The sequence below is a fragment of the Misgurnus anguillicaudatus genome, chromosome 13 (assembly GCF_027580225.2).
Source record: "Misgurnus anguillicaudatus chromosome 13, ASM2758022v2, whole genome shotgun sequence".
NCBI lineage: Eukaryota > Metazoa > Chordata > Actinopteri > Cypriniformes > Cobitidae > Misgurnus > Misgurnus anguillicaudatus.
Window position 1 is genome coordinate 30,749,872 of NC_073349.2, and position 18,440 is coordinate 30,768,311.

The window sequence follows — 18,440 nt, forward strand, 5'->3', positions numbered from 1 at the left end:
ATACCTATAACGGTTGTTCTGTCACCACAACGAAAGGCCCGCCTCTCCCCTCATTCGATTGGACATTGGAAAAACGCAAATGACGTCGTGCGCTGAATGTGGTTAACAGAAAAATAAGGTTTATATCTTTCTTTTCACAATCATGAAAACCAAAAGTGACATTTTTACGTAAATATAGAACTGGAATTTACATAACACTGCATAAAATGTAAAATGTCACATCAGCTCTGGATGAGAAAACTTCCAAAATAGAGAGGATTCAGGATTAAACCAATTCAAGTCACGTGCATTTGCTACTATTATAACATACTGTAACAACCTCTATGGTTTTTATTATTTCAAATGTCTCACTGGTGGTAAAATATAAAGTAGGTATAAGCCTCGGTGACTGAGTATTAAAGAAAAACTGAATAATTGCTCATTACTTACAACACAATCCACCAAATTCCATTAGAACTTTTTTTTTTTTTAAATAATTTCTCAAAAAGGCGACATCAAGGAAACCTATTTAATGTGGTATGCCAAATCTCAAAACAGTACATTTATTAATTCTGTTTGGTAAGTGGCATTTGCCAATTTTTGCCAAGTTGAATGTGCATCCAAGTTTGCTCTGAATGGAGAAGCTGCATAAAGACATAAATTCATTAATTAACGTGTAATAAGCATAGAAAGCATTATAATGCAATTTTATAGTTTGCAGATATTAAAAAGCGATATTAAAAAATATCATGCCAGCACAAATAAATCATATAACATTAGTAAAATAAACTTAAAGGAGCTGTTAGTGTTTGTCAAGATCATAATTTAATACTTAATTGCCATAGCATTGGCCTATTATGACAAAACACAACTTAGCCAACTGTTAAAAGTTTACCTTTTCACATCCCACCTCAACCTATGATAAAATTAATGACAACCAAATGGAGCAAACATGAAGTCAGCGAAAGCTCTTTCAGGTGAAATGGACAGAAACTCTCCTTTATTCTGAGGATTTATCTGGATTCTCAGACACACTGAAATAAATGAGACATGTTAAGTTATTGACCAGCTAAAGTTAACATTTCATGACTAAACAACCACATCAGCAGCTGAATGCTTACAAAAAGTGACTGAAGAAAATGCATGATTGTTTTAACCAACTTTAGATAAATCTGCAAATGGCTGAAGCAAAACACAAAACAGTTTAAATGTCACATGTTTTAATGCACTTCAAATAAGTATGTTGAAAATGCAACATACTACTTGAATTTTAAGTATATTTTCAGTACATTTAATCCTATGTCTTGACCTGGAAAAACTTGATAAATTCTTTCTTTGTTATGCTTTTAACTACATATACAAACAATACAACAATATAAAGCCAGAGTAACAAAGGATGAAAATAATAAACAAATAATAATAATAAAAATAAAAAACAAAAATCCAACCATAGACAAGCATGACCTTTACAATATTTAAATAATCTTAAATATAGATAAAAAAAACTTGATAAATTCATTCATTTCATTCCATCATCTTTAGTTCTTCATCTTCAGTTTTTGCCCAGTGGATGGCAGCAGATGTCTCTGAATGTGATCTCTGTTAGTCTATTAGCCTACACGATATAACGCCAGATCTTATTACCCATTTTTATTACGTACCATATATGAATTATATAAAATAATTATCTTTAACACTTTTTGCTGCACTGAACTGTTAAACCTTCTTGATGGAAGTCAGATGTGTTATTACGTCAAGTCACGATAAAACCGTCAGATGAACTCTGAATCGAAGTCGGTATTTGATTATGCATGCCTGCCTCATGGCCACAGAACCCGGAAGTAGAGTTCGGATACAAATGTAGCTTTTGCTGTTTGTCTGACAAGTGCACAAGGGTCTATCTGCTGTTCATATACAAAAACAATGCGAGTAAAACAGATGACAAGGTGAGGATGATGATGATGATGCACAGCATGATTTATGTGTCTGATTTCCCTACAAAAGTCAAACAAAGTATATGTTTGTGTGAATGTGTAGATTTCATTTTGTGTGTTGCAATGGTGTTTCCACAGTGCCATTAGGAATGAAAAAGTATGCATATAAAGGATTATGTGTTGAAAAAATTGTCCAAATGCTTCAGATGTCACAGTAAAAAAAAATCTGCTGGAGAATTTAAGGACCCCAGCTTTTGTTTGGACAAAAACCTTGAGATGAAGGACAGAAAGTCTGTAATATTGTTGTATAAAAAGAATGTAACTTTTTAAAGGGATAGTTCACCATTCATTTTCTCATCCTCATGTTGTTCTAAACCTGTTTGAATTTCTTTTTTCTGATGAACACAGAAGATGTTTTGATAAATTATGGTAAACACACAGCTGATTGTAACCATTGACTTCCATAGTAGGAAAAACAAATGCAGTGGGTACCGTCAACTGTGTGCTTACCTTCATTTATCAAAATATCTTCTTCATCATTGACCACAATAGTTAATATTGAAATACTTAATATTATAATTTTTGTTTTCCTACTATGGAAGTCAATACAGTATGTGCAAAACTTCAGAGTAACTATATGTGTCTGGTTATCGTTGTGTGCTTTAAAATTATGTCCCAAACTTAAAAAGTACCACATATTTATCATAGATCTGTTCTGTAAGTTAATGATAGCAGGTAGGAGAACATACATGCAGGTGACACACCAAAGTTTTGGTGTCATACTTTCATAGCTGCTTTCGGATTTCTGCTTTAAACACAACTGTTGAGAATAAAAATGCATGTATTTATGCATGCAAGAGCAGATCTTGTGAGACTTAAAATGAAAATTAAATTTCTGTCAGTATCTAACACAAACTTCATTACAGAAGGCTGAATATAGTGGCAAAGTCATATGACAGTATTTGTTTACGATCGAACATGAATTTGTTGCATCATTTATTTTATATGGACATGTCTTTTATTTCCAGCTCTCAGAACATCAAGGCGGTGTTGACCAGCTCCTCCTCAGGTCTAGAGGACTTCAAAGCTCACGCCGTCTTCCAGGAGATCAATAAAAAGCTGCAAGAGGTACGAGGAGTACAGCTTACCTAATTTATCTGAATATATGAGCTGTGTTCGTGAAACCTTTTGAGTCTCTGCCCGTAGATGCTGATAGGATAAATGTGCATGGCCAAAAAGATTTGAATATGTTTTATTATCCAGCTGTATATTTGCATTTTACATTTACATTCAAACCGTTGCTTTTATATATAATGACTTTTAACAAGAAGGGAAACAGTAAAGCTTTTTTATATACTGTATGCAGTGATCCATAGTGTGCTTTCAGACCTGTTTTCAGTTTTTTTTTGTCATGCCATTAAACCCAAATCAAACGTTTTTACAAATGCATCACAAAATCCTCTGATCTTTCTATGACATGCATCTGCACCTTTCTCCAAAGAGCCCCAATCTTTACTAACTTGGTGTAAATCCTATACTAATGCTATCATATATAATATATATGTAATAATGTGACCACGCAAGCACTTCGGCAGAACAAAAGAAATCATTCAAGATTGTATAAATGTTTGAATTGTGTAAAGGTGAGCAACAAGTTAACTGCTGAATTTTTTTTTTTGTTGATGACCAAAATTTTCAAAAATAAATGTAAGCATGCTGATAATCTCTTTATAGTTAGACTGTAAATTATGTTTTTGGGTGTTGAACAGTTTTCTGTGGGTGAGAAACTGGCATGTGTTTGTTTCCAGGATGGAGAAGAGTTTGTGAAGAAGATCGGAGGCGTGTTCGCTTTCAAGGTTAAAGATGGTCCAGGTGGGAATGAGGCAACGTGGATCGTTGATGTTAAGAATGGAAAAGGCTCCGTTCACAATGAAACGGGTGAGTCTGTCTCTCTGGATAAAGAAACTATTGATCGCTGATTCACTGACTGTACAGTACGCGACTCAGCCTCAGGTGTGGTTGTTTTACAGCAGAAAGGCAGTAGAGATGGTTTGTTGGAGTTGAAGGTTACAGCATTGTGAAAGCTTGAAAATCTAAATGTGATGAAAAACAAACAAACACAGTTGCACTCCTTACAAGCATTTAACAGCAGAGCCCTACTTAAAGAAAGTTTGTGAATCTGGGGAAAAGGTCAAGGCCCTGGGAATTTTTTTTAAATATACATGCATAGATACAGATCATTGAAAGTGCTTGAATCTATTTTATACAAAAAGTTTTCTGGAAAAAACTCCATATTATTCTCTGTGTAGTGTAGGAAAATATCATAAAATTCTAGACTTTTTAAGCACACGTGCTAAACTGTTCACTTTAAATACTTATATCTTCTGTATGTGAATGTTGATTCATACCAAGATGCTTTTTTGCATAGTTGTGTTTGACACATGAAAAGTCTCGGGTTACGTATGTTACTGTTGTTCCCTGAGAAGGGAACGAGACGCTGCGTCTCTCTTGTCATACTTCCTGCGCCCCTGTAATGCCGTCTTTGGCCATATTTCAGATAGTGATATACTTCCTGGCTTCCGCTTCACCCTGTCTTTGTCGTTAAGCCTCATCATTGGTTGAATTTGATATACACAGATGCACTTACCCCTGAAGGCGTCCCCAAAGTGTCACCGCAGTGGCGCAGCGCGAGTTCCCTCAAAAGGGAACTGTAACAATGTATCTTAAAAGGTAACACGATGTAACCTTGCTTTCACTTAAAATGTGTTTAGTCCTTAAATTTGAGGGTATTGGACCTGGAAAGTCCTTGAAAGGTCCTTGATATTGAAGTTAACTAAGGTGTGGGAACCCTGAATGTACTACAGACTAAACCATGATTCAAAACGTAAGTTTAGTGCAGTGTAGAGTAGCGCTTGTTGTTTGCCGTCTTTACAATCACAAATGCAGACATGGTGTTAATGTTTTAGTATTCTTACCTTACCAATCTGTTACGTTTTGCTTAAAGGGGACAGAGAATGAAAAACCATTTTTACCTTGTCTTTGTTGAATAATGGTAGTCTACCCACATTCACAAACATACAAAAAGTGCTAAACATGCTAAACATAGAAATTCCCCTTTTAGAAATGTCAGCCAGAAAACGGCCCAATCTGAAAACTGATGCTTATGACATCACAGGCATCTAACTGCCCCTCCACTTTAAAATAATTGGATACATTTTTTGAGTGGCAGCAAAGTCAGCCAATTAGTAATGAGATTGCAAGTTAAGCCAGTAGGGGGAGCCAAATAGGTCCAAAACCACTTGTTTAAAATCCCCCACCCTACTAGAGCTATCTGAGAGAGGTTTTTAGGAAGCTTCTAAGGCATTACAGACCCAAATAAAAAAAAATGTTGTCTACATGTCACATCACAGAACAAGGATAAATACCCCGTTCAATCATTTTATGTCACCTTTAAGCCTCACTGATAAAGTTGATCGATCAGCTTTGGTCATCTGCATTTTCTGGATCAGATTCGGCTCGTATTGATAAGGTAGTGAAGATGGTATTAACTCCTGTCAGCATTACATTTTGAGCAAATCTTTCAAACATGGTAGGGAGCGTCATATTTCCGGCCATCACAAAATACAGATTAGCTGGCCAATCGGAGGACACTGCGCTTTTTCATGCGTTATCATGTGCATCTCGTCAGTAAAGCCGGTTCCTTGATAAGAAGTAAATCGCCATCAGCTGCTTTCAGATGGAGTGGCATTTACTACACAAAGCCGTAGTTCACTGACAAGCTGGGGCATATCGCAGGCAATACGTCTGCGATAATTACTGCGAAATTGCCCCGATTGTGGGTGAACTACGGCTTTGTGTGGTAGATGCCGCTCCATCTTAAAGCAGCTGATGTTCATCTTTCTGTCATAGTTTCTTCAAAATTAAGTTTTATTTGAGTGATTTTAATCAAAATATTTTAATTTTCACCATGTTGTATACGCCCCGCCCCTTTGATTGCCCTGCCCCCAGTTAATCGAGTACTTGTTATATGACATAAATGCACATCTCTATTTTGAACTATAAACCACACAAACACATGTGTATTAAACCAAATACTCAAAATAATGTTTATTTAAGAAATGAAATAGGTGCTCTTTAAAACAAGATCAAATGGGTTTTATTAATATAGAAATCAAACTAATTCCAAAGTTAGATGTAAATAGTTTAACATCATTTTTGTGGTCTACATAGCATAGTTTTTTTATGTCTATGTACTAGAGTATTAAAACTTGGTCCAGTAAGGAAGCAGCTTTAGTCTAGCCCCACCCAGTTATTTTTCTGGGACGAAGAAATGACAAGAAAGTCTACAGGAGAGATATTTCTTATTGTTTATCAAGTTATAATTGCTCAGAAGTATTGACTCGCATGGTGTAAGGTGTCATTCATGTCCCAGAACAAATACTGTGGTACAAGATCAATCCCTGAGCTAACTACGAGTGACAGCGATGTTTTACTTTTAAATAAAGAATGAAATTACTGTGGTACTCCTGACCAACATTTTAATAAAGTCAGCGTGATTTAAAGCAAAAATATTCTGAAGAAATGAAATCAAGCGTTAGTGGTCTGTTTGTACCCTAATGGTCGATATCATACTCACTTACGTGTGCCAGATTTTCATTAGTAACACAACCCAATGCACAAGTTGTTCTCTATTATTTATACTTTAATTTTTTTTTAGACAAGAAAGCTGACTGCAATATTACGATGTCTGACTCTGACCTGCTGGCGCTCATGACGGGAAAGATGAATCCTCAGACTGTGAGTACAGAAGAACCAGATGTTTAAACTCAATGTTTATGTGGAGCTCAAATAAACCGTCTATCCTTACTACACTTTCTCATTCGGTTCTTGTTTTGGTTTTCAGTAAATGTAAAAGATATATTTACTTGTACTCACTTTTGAAAAGCATCATTGGAAAATTCTTCTCAAATTTTTTTTATAAAACACCAACACATCTCAGCACAAGAGGTTGATATGATTATGATTTTGGCAGATTTTTCTCAGCTGTCCTGTCTGGATTCAACACCAGACGCATCCCATGTGAACTTGGACACTCTTGGCACATTCAGACAGCGTTTCAGTAGCTCAGTTTTAAAATGTTGCACTTTGTATTACTGCCAATTTCTTTTTTTTACAATATATACACTAGTCAACATTTGAAGTGGATCAAAACCTTTCATGAAAATTGTTTTAAAATTTTTAACAACTTCTGTTCTTGTCTTGAAGACTTTTTTTGATTCACTTCAAATGTTGACTAGTATAGTTTAAAATAGTGCCATAACAGCAGCACAAAACATATGCGTTATAAATAAAACACCACCCATTGCCTGTCTTGTTTACAACAACAAAATAATTTGAATAAGAAAGTGAGCTGTAAACATAAAGAGCCGCACAGGAGTAGCAAAGTGTTTTCCTATTATGCACGTTTTAGAGAAGCCAATAAGAATAAATCTGGCTATGTTTAGTCACGTATGAGTCTCGTCTAATCCGTAACTCATTTCTTATTAAATAATTGCATCTGAGCAGCTGGGTAACAATTTTGAGACAAATTCAAGTGAATAGTCATAAACGATTTTTACTATTTTAATTCTACCTGAGTGCTTCTGTTTGAATGATTGATTGAAGGATCGACTTGTGTAGTACTCGAATAATCTTTGATCTAACAAACAAAGCTCTTCAGTGCGTCACGCTTGCTAGATGGTCGTCAGTGAGGGTCATCTCTGTCATGCAGGAAGAACAGATGAGGTCTTGCGTCACAGATGCTCATACGGTTTTTGCAGATCATGTCATAGGCTCGAAAATGTTTAATGTCTAACTGGTTAATGCCATTTCAATTTACTATGGTAATGTTTATTGCCAAGTTGCGTTTGTACCGTGAATGTACTATTGATCAAGAGTGTTTCTCCTGCCAGCACTCGGCACACCATATTTTTGGAGTAGAGTTTTAGTTTTTCTTGTTATTATTTCGACAATATGCACCAAGTAAATTGTACAGGCTGTGAGTCATACTTAAAACCAATTAATCTGCACAATACATTGAAAAGATTTAGCAGAAAGTGGAATTTTCTTGATTTTCAGAGTTCTTATAAATGTATTTTAAGAGGTCACGCAAGTCTCCTGAACAGTCCCGATGTTTCCTTCAGAAGAAAATCGAAGTTTATTCACAAGTTACAACACATATTGAGTCCAACACAAATTATAAGAGTGCCATAATAAACTAACAATAGTGTTTTTTTTATAATAAATACCTACAAGTTGTTGTCGTCACGTCTGAACCCCAATATATTTGGTATCTTTGAAAAGCCAAAGATGTCCAATCTAATACTTCACAGAGGAACTAATGAAATCTGATAATGCCGATGTCTCGTTTATTCATCCATACAGGCGTTCATGCAGGGCAAACTCAAGATCACTGGAAACATGGGCTTGGCCATGAAACTCCAAAACCTACAGCTGAAGCCGGGCAAAGCCAAGCTGTGAGAGGCGGAGCATCGTGTGGGTGGAGTCTGGTGGAGCCCCGCCCCATATGCACTTATTAGTTGGACTCATACAGATGTTAGTTTCTGTGCTGTGATCACCTCTTTTCTAACAGGTTAGATGAAAAAACGGTTGCCATTATTTATTTGCCCTCATTACTTCCAAGCGTGCTTATATTTTCTCTGTGCAACACAAAGGGGGACATTTTTGATCTTTTTAAAGCTTGATGGAGGTTTTCAGTACAAACCGTGATGTATGGAAAGAAAAAACAAAACGTTTATAAGCTTATACGTTTATTTTGACGACGTAAAGGGCAAGTAAATAATGATTTTAATTCATGAAATTGTAAATTACACTATGAAATGAATACTGTTCTTAGTAAAATCTATTTGATATTATTGAGTTGCCCCCAATATTCATTTCAGATGTATGTGTGTTTATTGACTTATCAACATATCTTGTTTGTCTAAATCTGTGTGTTACGGCTCAGTTTTGTTACTGTATTAAAGGTCAAAATGTTAAAGTGCCTGCAGGTTGTTTGGAAGAAACCTCAATGTACAGAAGAAAGCATTGACAGATCTGTGGATACAAACACATACTTGGCTTTGATGCACAGAAATTCTCTTTCATCTTTTGTAGTTATTCCAGGTTTTCTGTTTTCAGTGTAATCAGTAGTGTTGTGTTTACAGTACTGTATTGATAAACACCAAATATTAACGATTAATCGTGATTAATCTGTTGCAGAATGAAAGTTTTTGTTTACATCATATATGTGTGTGAACGGTGTATAATAATTATGTATATATAAATGTGCACACATGCATGTATATATTTAAGAAATGTTTACGTTTGTATATACATTTGTTTCATTTATATTATATATAAATATAAATACTTAATAAATAAATATATTTTTTTCTTAATTATCCATGCATGTGTGCATATTTATATATACATTATTGTTATTATTCACAGTTCACACACATGTATGATAAACAAAAACTTTAATTCTGCTATAGATTAATCGCGATTAATCGTTATGCATCTCTACATCAGATACAGATTTATTAGAAGTATCCTGCATGTTTATCGCAGTGTGTTGTCTGTGCATTGAGTGTTTTCGTCTTTGTGTGCATGTGGATGATTATTTAATTGCAGGTAAATTTTTTCAAGTGGTTATATTTTTAATTCATTTGATCATTTGGTACTCATTGTCATGGATCGCAGGATGTTACAGACCATAACAATATAATATTTTATGCAAAATGTTTCTTGTATAGCTGAAAAATGCTAATTTGTCTGTGTCAGTTCTGTTACTGCCAAACCAAAGTAGAGTAACAGTGCTGACAGTATGAATGAAATGAATTTGTCAGCTATATAAGATATTATATTTTGTTACGGCCTGTAACATCTTGTGATCCATGACAATGCATACAAAATTTGTATTAAATAATAAAAAATATAGCAATCTGAAAAAGCAGGGAAAAATAATGACTTTGGACACCTAATGTACTTGCAATATCATAATAACACATGCATCTGTCATGCATCTCACTAATATCTACTGGATTTAAAATCTCTTTGTACTAAATAAATTTAATCTTTGGCATTAAATGGAAGGTGTGTCTCTCAGTTTCTTCTTAAAGTTTCTCTCCTAAAGTCCTCAAGAGAGATGATGCTGAGGTAAAATGAGAAAGTTTATGAGTTATGGTATATTTAGTGTTTCCTCTGTCTAATGCATTCAATCTTATTGTTGGATAAGTCTGAGAGCAGTGGTGAACTGGTTAAAGGTTTGAAATGGTAGCTGAACTCTTGAACCTACAAGACTCAAACCTGTGAGTTTAATCTACTTAACCAATAAAAGCCACTATAGATCATGTCCCTATATTGTTTTTTTATATTTTAGGCTTCTCAGAAAGTATTATTTCTCGACTCTGGTGCTTTTACTCGTCCTGTGAGATGATCCAGCGTAACTCTTAGTTCAGCACATATGAGAACCTCCAAACTTTCCATCCAAACCAACTGGCTGTTTTCCAGTCTGCCACGCTTTTGTTTTTCTTTGAAAACTTCGTCTGAAGCACTAAATCCCTGAAATTGTTAATGAGCTCTGACCTAGATTCCTAGCTGAGATTCTCTCTCTCTCTCATCCCTGTCGTATGCACTTTGGTAGATTTAAATGTTGTTGTTTGGAATAAACAATTCTAAGAATAAAATAAAAAGAATCAATATTTTGACTTGGTTCAGGGTTCCCACGAGTTCTTGAAATTATGGGTCAAAAATAACCCAAACATTTTTATAGTGTAGAAGGGGTTTTAGTGGTACAATCACTGTAATGTCTTTGGTGGCTTGAGTGGTATTCAAAATGAACTGATGTGTTCAGACTTACTTAAGTTATACAGTATACGTGTACAGCTTGTTGTTAATGCACTATATTAGTTACCTAAATGTTTCCCATAAAATGTGGTGCATAACCAGTATGAGATTTTGATGCTATGATGACCTTGAGTTGCGGTATTGCCATTGCAACACTAAAATGTGTTATTTTCTAATGTATATAAGCAACAACTTTTCATTTAAACACAATACATTTTATTTTTAAGCACATGCCAGGTAAAATAAAGCCTTTAGAGGGGACATTTCACAATACTTTTTTAAGATGTCAAATAAATATTTGGTGTCCCCAGAGTGCATATGTGAAGTTGTAGCTCAAAATATTCCCCAGATAATTTATAAGATGTTAAAATTGCCACTTTGTAGGTGTGAGCAAAAATGTGCCATTTTTACGTGTGTCCTTTAAAATGCAAATGAAGCTGAGCTAATCTCAGCACTAAATGGCAGTGCCGTGTTTGGATAATGCAGATTAAGGGGTGGTATTATCCCCTTCTGACATCACAAGAGGAGACAAATTTCAATGAGCTATTTTTTCACATGCTTGCAGAGAATGGTTTACCAAAACTACAGTAAGCTACTGTGTTTTTTTTTCACATTTTCTAGGTTGATAGAAGCACTGGGGACCCAATTATAGCACTTAAAAATGTCCCCTTTAAATTATAATTTTCTTTCAAAAATATAATATATTAAATGTAAATATCAAATCAATTGCATGACTTGACATGATTGATATTGTGTAAACACAGCTCATACCTTGGAAACAATATCACAGAAAATTTTAGTGGTTTTGAAACCTTGACTGTTTAAAACCTTGAAACTGGTAACCAGCCCATGTCTAAACTGTGGTAAAAACAGTGGCTTTTCATTTAGTTGTATGTAATTCTCTGTTTTTATTGAGGTCATTCAAATTAAGTCATGATTTCAAGTGTTAAAGTTCAGCACATCCAAAATATCATTCATTTAAACAAGGCCACGAATGCTGTTAATATATCTATATTTTTGTGTTTAGAGCCGAGTGTCCTTGTGTTAAGTAATTTAATGGATATTCAAGTATACAAGAGGTCTCTGGAGAAGTCTTGTTGTTGTTGTTGTTATTGTATACGTAGAGCTGTATCAATATAATAAATAAAGCATTTTAAAAGGTTCATTGTCAGGCTGCCGTTTCTTTAAGTGTCCTTATTAAAGGAAAAGGTTTTAACCCTTAAGTGTCTTTATATTTAAGAGTGTTTATTTCACCCTCATGTCTTTAAAAATCTGTATAACATTATTCTGTGAAGTATTTACAGTATAGCAGAAAATCCTGATCTTTAACATACTGTAAAAGTGAATGATGGGCATGTGTTTTGTATGAAGCTTAAGTTTAAGTCTATCTATAATGTTTTTCCTTCAACCTTTGGTCATTTGCTTTCAGTGTATGAAAGAGAGCTCTATGAATGATCTTTTGCTATTTTGTCGTACTGAATACGTGGGTTTGAGATGATAGGAGGGTGAATGATTCATTTAATGTATACAGCCACTGTTTGTTTAGCACAGGTTTTTGTTATTTTCCTGAGAGCTTAACTCGATAGCTCTTCTTCTAGGAATTCAATCTGCTACAGTATATAGATCTTGAATTGTGAATAGGTTTCTGGTATTTATGCTTTTTCTGAACAGAAACAAGATGGAGTTTTAAAATCATACCCTGGTGTGGTGAAGGTCTGTGTGACATGCAGGGAATGGTTTCTGACCCTTGAAGCGTTGCTCGCTCTCCAGGAAAAGATTTTCGGGGAAATGCATGGGCAATAAATTACAATGCCATCATCTTATGGTCTGTTTCATTGTATATGACATGACATAAATTATAAACTGGGCTGGTGTGCATGGCTACACAGAACGCTGAAGAAAACTGTAAAAAAACAGCATTTTTGTCAAATCAACATATATTTTGTTACTTTAACTTAACTAATTATGTTAAACAATTTCAACTTGTTTTTACAAGTTATTTTAACTTATTACAAACCAAAACTTTAAAAAGTAGGTTTAATTGACTTGCCAATCAAATTGTTTTCATGCTGCATATTTTTACAGTGTATTAATTTTATATTTTTTTGTATGTATTCAAAGGCTAACATTTGACTTGCTGTACTTAGTGTTAAAAATACACAAGCTAAATTTAAATGTATAATTTGCTTACTTTCATATCCATCCAGATCCGTATGAATATTTCTGGACAATGAAAGTGAATGGGACTGAGGCTGTCAAGCTCCATAAAGGACATGAAAGTCAGCTGTTATTGTGCTGTCACAGCACCTGACAGCATTAGTCACTAATTTTTATTGTATAAAAATGCACCGCTTTCTGCTAGATTCTGATAAACGTATGCCTGCCACAGCAAATATATCTGAAACAACATAATGTTGATGAATGAATTAGAGAACTATCATTTATTAAAGAAACAACAGGGATCAGACTGTTTTCAAAGTGTCATATTTCATCTTCATGTTTATATTTTATAGATATTCTCGATGAGTAAGGGTGAGCGAGCACAAACTAATGTGGGGTTATTGTAACACGGCTACTAAGTTTTGATGTGTTTTGGTTAGGATATTGAACAAAGAGAGTTTTGGAGGCATGAAAGTAAAATTAGTCTTATGTTTTTTTCTGAGTTGGTTGTGAAAGTCATCAAAACCAAACTTATATTATTTTAATCACTGTATTGTATACCTAAAATTTTAAAACATGTCAGCAACTCCTGATAGCTGGGATTAAAAACATTTCTACACAGTGAGGTTAGTTGTCACACAGTGTTACAATGAAGCATCAGGTATACAATGATAATGAAATTAAAACAATGTAAATACTATTCATTAAAATGATAACTGTTAATACAATATCAGGGGAAATTACTGACAATTATGATTTTTTGTCTTAATTGTGAAGCCCTTTGAAAATAATCTTATGCATTGATGCATAACACAAGGATGATTAGATGAAGGATCATAGATGGATGAATGAATGTGTGGATCTAACTATTATAGGCAGATATAGAAACAATATCCACCTTTAGTAGGCTAAATGTGCTTAAAACAAGTGAAAATATCTGCCAATGGGGTAAGGAAATAATCTTGAACATTTTTCTTAAACACTAAATTCAAGAAAAATTCTAGAAAAAATTGCCCCATTGGCAGATTTTTTTGCTTGTTTTATGCACAAAATCACTTAAATTTGATATTTCTGGTATAAAAACTAGACTTATTTTCTTGGGTCGTTTTGCTCATCAAGAAAAAGCATCTTAATTTAAGAATTTTTTGATATTTTTACTGAAAACAAGACAAAAATACTAAGAAATGTTGTTCTTGAAAATAATTTTTTGCAGTGAATGGGATAACGTTTGAACTCCTGTCACTTTCGGTGTAATTGTATGATAACGTTAGGTCCCACAAACAAACCGTAAGTGTTAATTTGTAGCAGAGATGTGTGTGTTGATTATGTAAAAAATGATTAATCTAACTTAAATATTTTTTGAATGATAAAGTCAAAAAGTGTTAATTTGTGCCCCAAACTGCAAAAAAAAAATTTTTTTCAAGAAAAACATTTCTTAGTATTTTTGTCCTGTTTTCAGTAAAAATATCTAAAAATTCTTAAATTAAGATTCTTTTTCTTATTGAGCAAATCGACCCAAGAAAATAAGTCTAGTTTTTAGACCAACAATATCAAATGTTAGTGATTTTGTGCATAAAACAAGCAAAAAATCTGCCAACGGGGTAAGCAAAAAATCTTGAAAATTTTTCTTACACACTAAATTCAAGAAAAATTCTAGAAAAAATTGCCCCATTGGCAGATTTTTTTGCCTGTTTTATGCACAAAATCACTTACATTTGATATTTTTTTGGTATAAAAACTAGACTTATTTTCTTGGGTCGTTTTGCTCATCAAGAAAAAGCATCTTAATTTGAGAATTTTTTGATATTTTTGCTGAAAACAAGACAAGGATACTAAGAAATGTTTTTCTTGAAAATCATTTTTTGCAGTGAATGGGATAACGTTTGAACTCCTGTCACTTTCGGTGTAATTGTATGATAACGTTAGGTCCCACAAACAAACCGTAAGTGTTAATTTGTAGCAGAGATGTGTGTGTTGATTATGTAAAAAATGATTAATCTAACTTAAATATTTTTTGAATGATAAAGTCAAAAAGTGTTAATTTGTGCCCCAAACTGCAAAAAAAAATTTTTTTTCAAGAAAAACATTTCTTAGTATTTTTGTCCTGTTTTCAGTAAAAATATCTAAAAATTCTTAAATTAAGATTCTTTTTCTTATTGAGCAAATCGACCCAAGAAAATAAGTCTAGTTTTTAGACCAACAATATCAAATGTTAGTGATTTTGTGCATAAAACAAGCAAAAAATCTGCCAACGGGGTAAGCAAAAAATCTTGAAAATTTTTCTTACACACTAAATTCAAGAAAAATTCTAGAAAAAATTGCCCCATTGGCAAATTTTTTTGCTTGTTTTATGCACAAAATCACTTAAATTTGATATTTCTGGTATAAAAACTAGACTTATTTTCTTGGGTCGTTTTGCTCATCAAGAAAAAGCATCTTAATTTAAGAATTTTTTGATATTTTTACTGAAAAGAAGACAAAAATACTAAGATTGTTTTTTCTTGAAAATCATTTTTTGGAGTGCACTCTACAGTGAGAATGTAAAAAGTAAATGTATATGTATATGTTTATTTACAAACTACTCAATATTGTTGGTCATATGCTCATATCTATACTAGTCTCAGAGAGGCCAGTAAGCAACCATCTTGGTGAGCACCCAAAGTGGCCTTGCACAAATAAATCAAGTTGAATACCAAATAGCAAATGTACATTTCTAGTTTCTTTTATCGCAATAAACAGGTGAGCTTGGCTGCTGTGACCTGTTGTTATTAACTCTTTGCAATTGGACACAGAGGTCCAGGCACCTGCAGCATTTCTTAATAAACACCCGTTCTTCTGCTGTGAACCTTAATGAATAAATAATGCTTCAGTCTCAGTCAGATGTTTATTTCTTCTCTGCTGGTGTTTGTGTTTATTTATTATTGGCTTAATAATATTGCCACACAGTCATATCGTGACTATAATACACAGGATTGTAGTGACTGAGCTCAGCCCAGACATAAAGAATGAGGTAATAAATTATAGATCATAATAATGAAAGTTTCCTCATGAGATTTAATTAAATGTGTCTTTGAAGACTATTTAGAGTAGTCTGGTGTGTTCATTTACTTTTTACTCTACTATCTCGAGACGATGCTTCTGGGTATAAAAATCCTTTCAAATGAAATACATCTGAAGCTAGACGTAAGATATTTCAAATGCTTCTGAATTATAATTGTATTCTAATTAAGGAACCCAAAGATTATAATTTGATTACCAATTTTTTTTCCGCCGTCTATTTTTATTAGAAGTAAAGCAAAATTGTAGACCTATAACTATAGTTAATGACTGTCAAATGTTATTTGTATTATTTGATCCTTGGCATCATCCTGATGTTTTAAGGAGGAACATTTTTTTGATCTTATATTCATATTCTTACTGGTCAACATAATGTGAAAATTGCATCAACAGTTTGTGTGTTTCAAACAATGTGTAATTGAAGAGTCACTATATATTTACTATAATAACAGGGCCAGTTTTTATTTGTATTTTTTACCAGGCCCGGTAATAGGCTTGCTGGACTGGAGTTGGGCAGCCATAACAATCAATGTAAAATATATGTAAAACAAATCTGAAGGTTCTACTCTATTTGTCTCCCTCAAACAGAAAATACATAATTCATATTCTGGGTCAAATTCGTCAAAATGTTATCCTGTTTGCCGAGAGAAATGGCACCAGACAAAAGCACAAGCCTGAAAATACTGTAAGTGTGAGTTGCGATGAGTCCAAAGATAAATCACACAAAATAACACAGCAAAGTAGATATTGTAATATAACGTTGCTACCCTATCTCATGGCAGGTCGTGTTATAGTCATGAAATATTTGATACATTTATTTGTGTTCATGGTACGATATTCTGCTTTTTCATGCCATTGAGCACAAATGTCTTTTTCTTGTCACTCAGCACGAATTTCAATAAATAGTTTTTCGTGTCCTTGGCACAACTTTCTTTTTTGTGTCATATCATGTATTGTTTTCTCACCCCCCCCCCCCATTTTTAAATTATTGTCGCTTGGGGTTGGAATTAGATTTGGGGTTTGGGTTAAGATGTAATTTTATGTTTTGGGTTCATGTTTTTCTTCTGCTTTTAAAACTATTGTTGCTTAGGGTTGGGTTTAGGATGTCTCAAATGTAACGGAAAATCAGTCCCTCCAGAAAAACGCGATTGTGCGATCGCGCGATATATTGCATAATCAGCCAAAGTCCGCATATTTATGCGGGGCTGCATTTTTTCCAAATACGGCGCACTTTCGCCGCATTAATTACATATTTCTGCGCACAAAATATGCGGGGCTTGCATGATTTCATAATCTCCGCATTTTCGTAGCAAAAAGTCACATATATATTAGCAGAAAGTTGAAAAATGTTGCATTTACTTCCCAAAAGCGCAGCCGTGTCCTCTTGCCATGGGAACGTTATGAAGTGACGTGATTATGTGACGTGAACATCATTGCAGTTTTTGCAAGTTCCGCAATTTTCGCAAATTCCCGCAATTCCATCGCATAAATTGCATAAATATCCCGCATATTCCATCTCATTTTTTAAGAAAACGTGCCGCAAAATCGAGGATTTTTGCCCGCAACAATCACAAAAAAACTCCGCGTTTTTCTGGAAGGACTGGAAAATAATTCTAACCCCAACCCCAAGCGACAATGGTAAAAAACTATGAAAAAACAATACATGAAATGACATGAAAAAGAAACTTGTGTCACGGACACGAAAAACTATTTATAGAAATTCATGCCGAGTGACACCAAAAAGACATTCATGCTCAATGGCATGAAAAAAGCTGAATATTGTGCCATGAACACAAATAAATTCATCAAATATTTTGTGACAATAACACGACTTGCCATGAGATAAACACCACTTGATGACCTGGCGAAGTGAAAGCTCCTCCTCCAATACGTTATATTTACATTTATATCTAAACAAACATATTGAAAGCTGCTGGAGACTTGTCATTGGCTGTTGTATTTGAATAAATAATGAGGTGAGTCTAACTGTGGGTCCACACCAGATGTGAGTTCAACAATTTGCGCGAGTAGATTTCATACAAAGTCAATGAAAAAATGTGATTAGATGAATCCTGGCGTGGGGCGATGTAAATGACGCGATATGGGCGATGTGTTTGCCGCAAAACATGCACTATTCGCCTCAAACGCGTCTTTGCCCAAGTTGAAAATATTCAACTCGAGTGAAAAATTTGCATGACGCGAAGTAAAATCCCGCGAGTAATCTAGAGCGAGTAACGCGTGTTGGTGTGTACGTAGCATAAGAAAGGATTAGGGGCTATTTTGGGGATGTTTTACTATAAACAGAATAGTATTAATATGTGTTGTGTTATTGTACTTTTATGTAATAGTAAAGTGCATTTTTTCTGTATTTTAAAGATGCATTTTCTTTAAGTTACCGTCATAGAGACCAGTAATACTTTT

At 34.1% G+C, this 18,440-nt stretch overlaps 1 protein-coding gene across 1 annotated transcript; it reads left to right on the forward strand.

The window, feature by feature from the left end:
- The first annotated feature begins 1,766 nt into the window (after positions 1 to 1,766).
- On the forward strand, positions 1,767 to 10,043 carry scp2b (sterol carrier protein 2b). The gene is made up of 5 exons (XM_055189360.2): positions 1,767 to 1,925; positions 2,942 to 3,041; positions 3,722 to 3,851; positions 6,631 to 6,710; positions 8,337 to 10,043. The coding sequence occupies exons 1-5, from the start codon at positions 1,903 to 1,905 to the stop codon at positions 8,430 to 8,432; spliced, it is 429 nt and encodes a 142-aa protein (XP_055045335.1). The 5' UTR covers positions 1,767 to 1,902; the 3' UTR covers positions 8,433 to 10,043.
- Positions 10,044 to 18,440: the final 8,397 nt, after the last annotated feature.

Coding starts and splice junctions, on each gene's coding strand:
- scp2b (XM_055189360.2), top strand. CDS start 1,903: ATGCGAGTAAAACAGATGACAAG. Junction 3,042..3,721: donor TCAATAAAAAGCTGCAAGAG/GTACGAGGAGTA, acceptor GTTTGTTTCCAG/GATGGAGAAGAGTTTGTGAA. Junction 6,711..8,336: donor GAAAGATGAATCCTCAGACT/GTGAGTACAGAA, acceptor TCATCCATACAG/GCGTTCATGCAGGGCAAACT.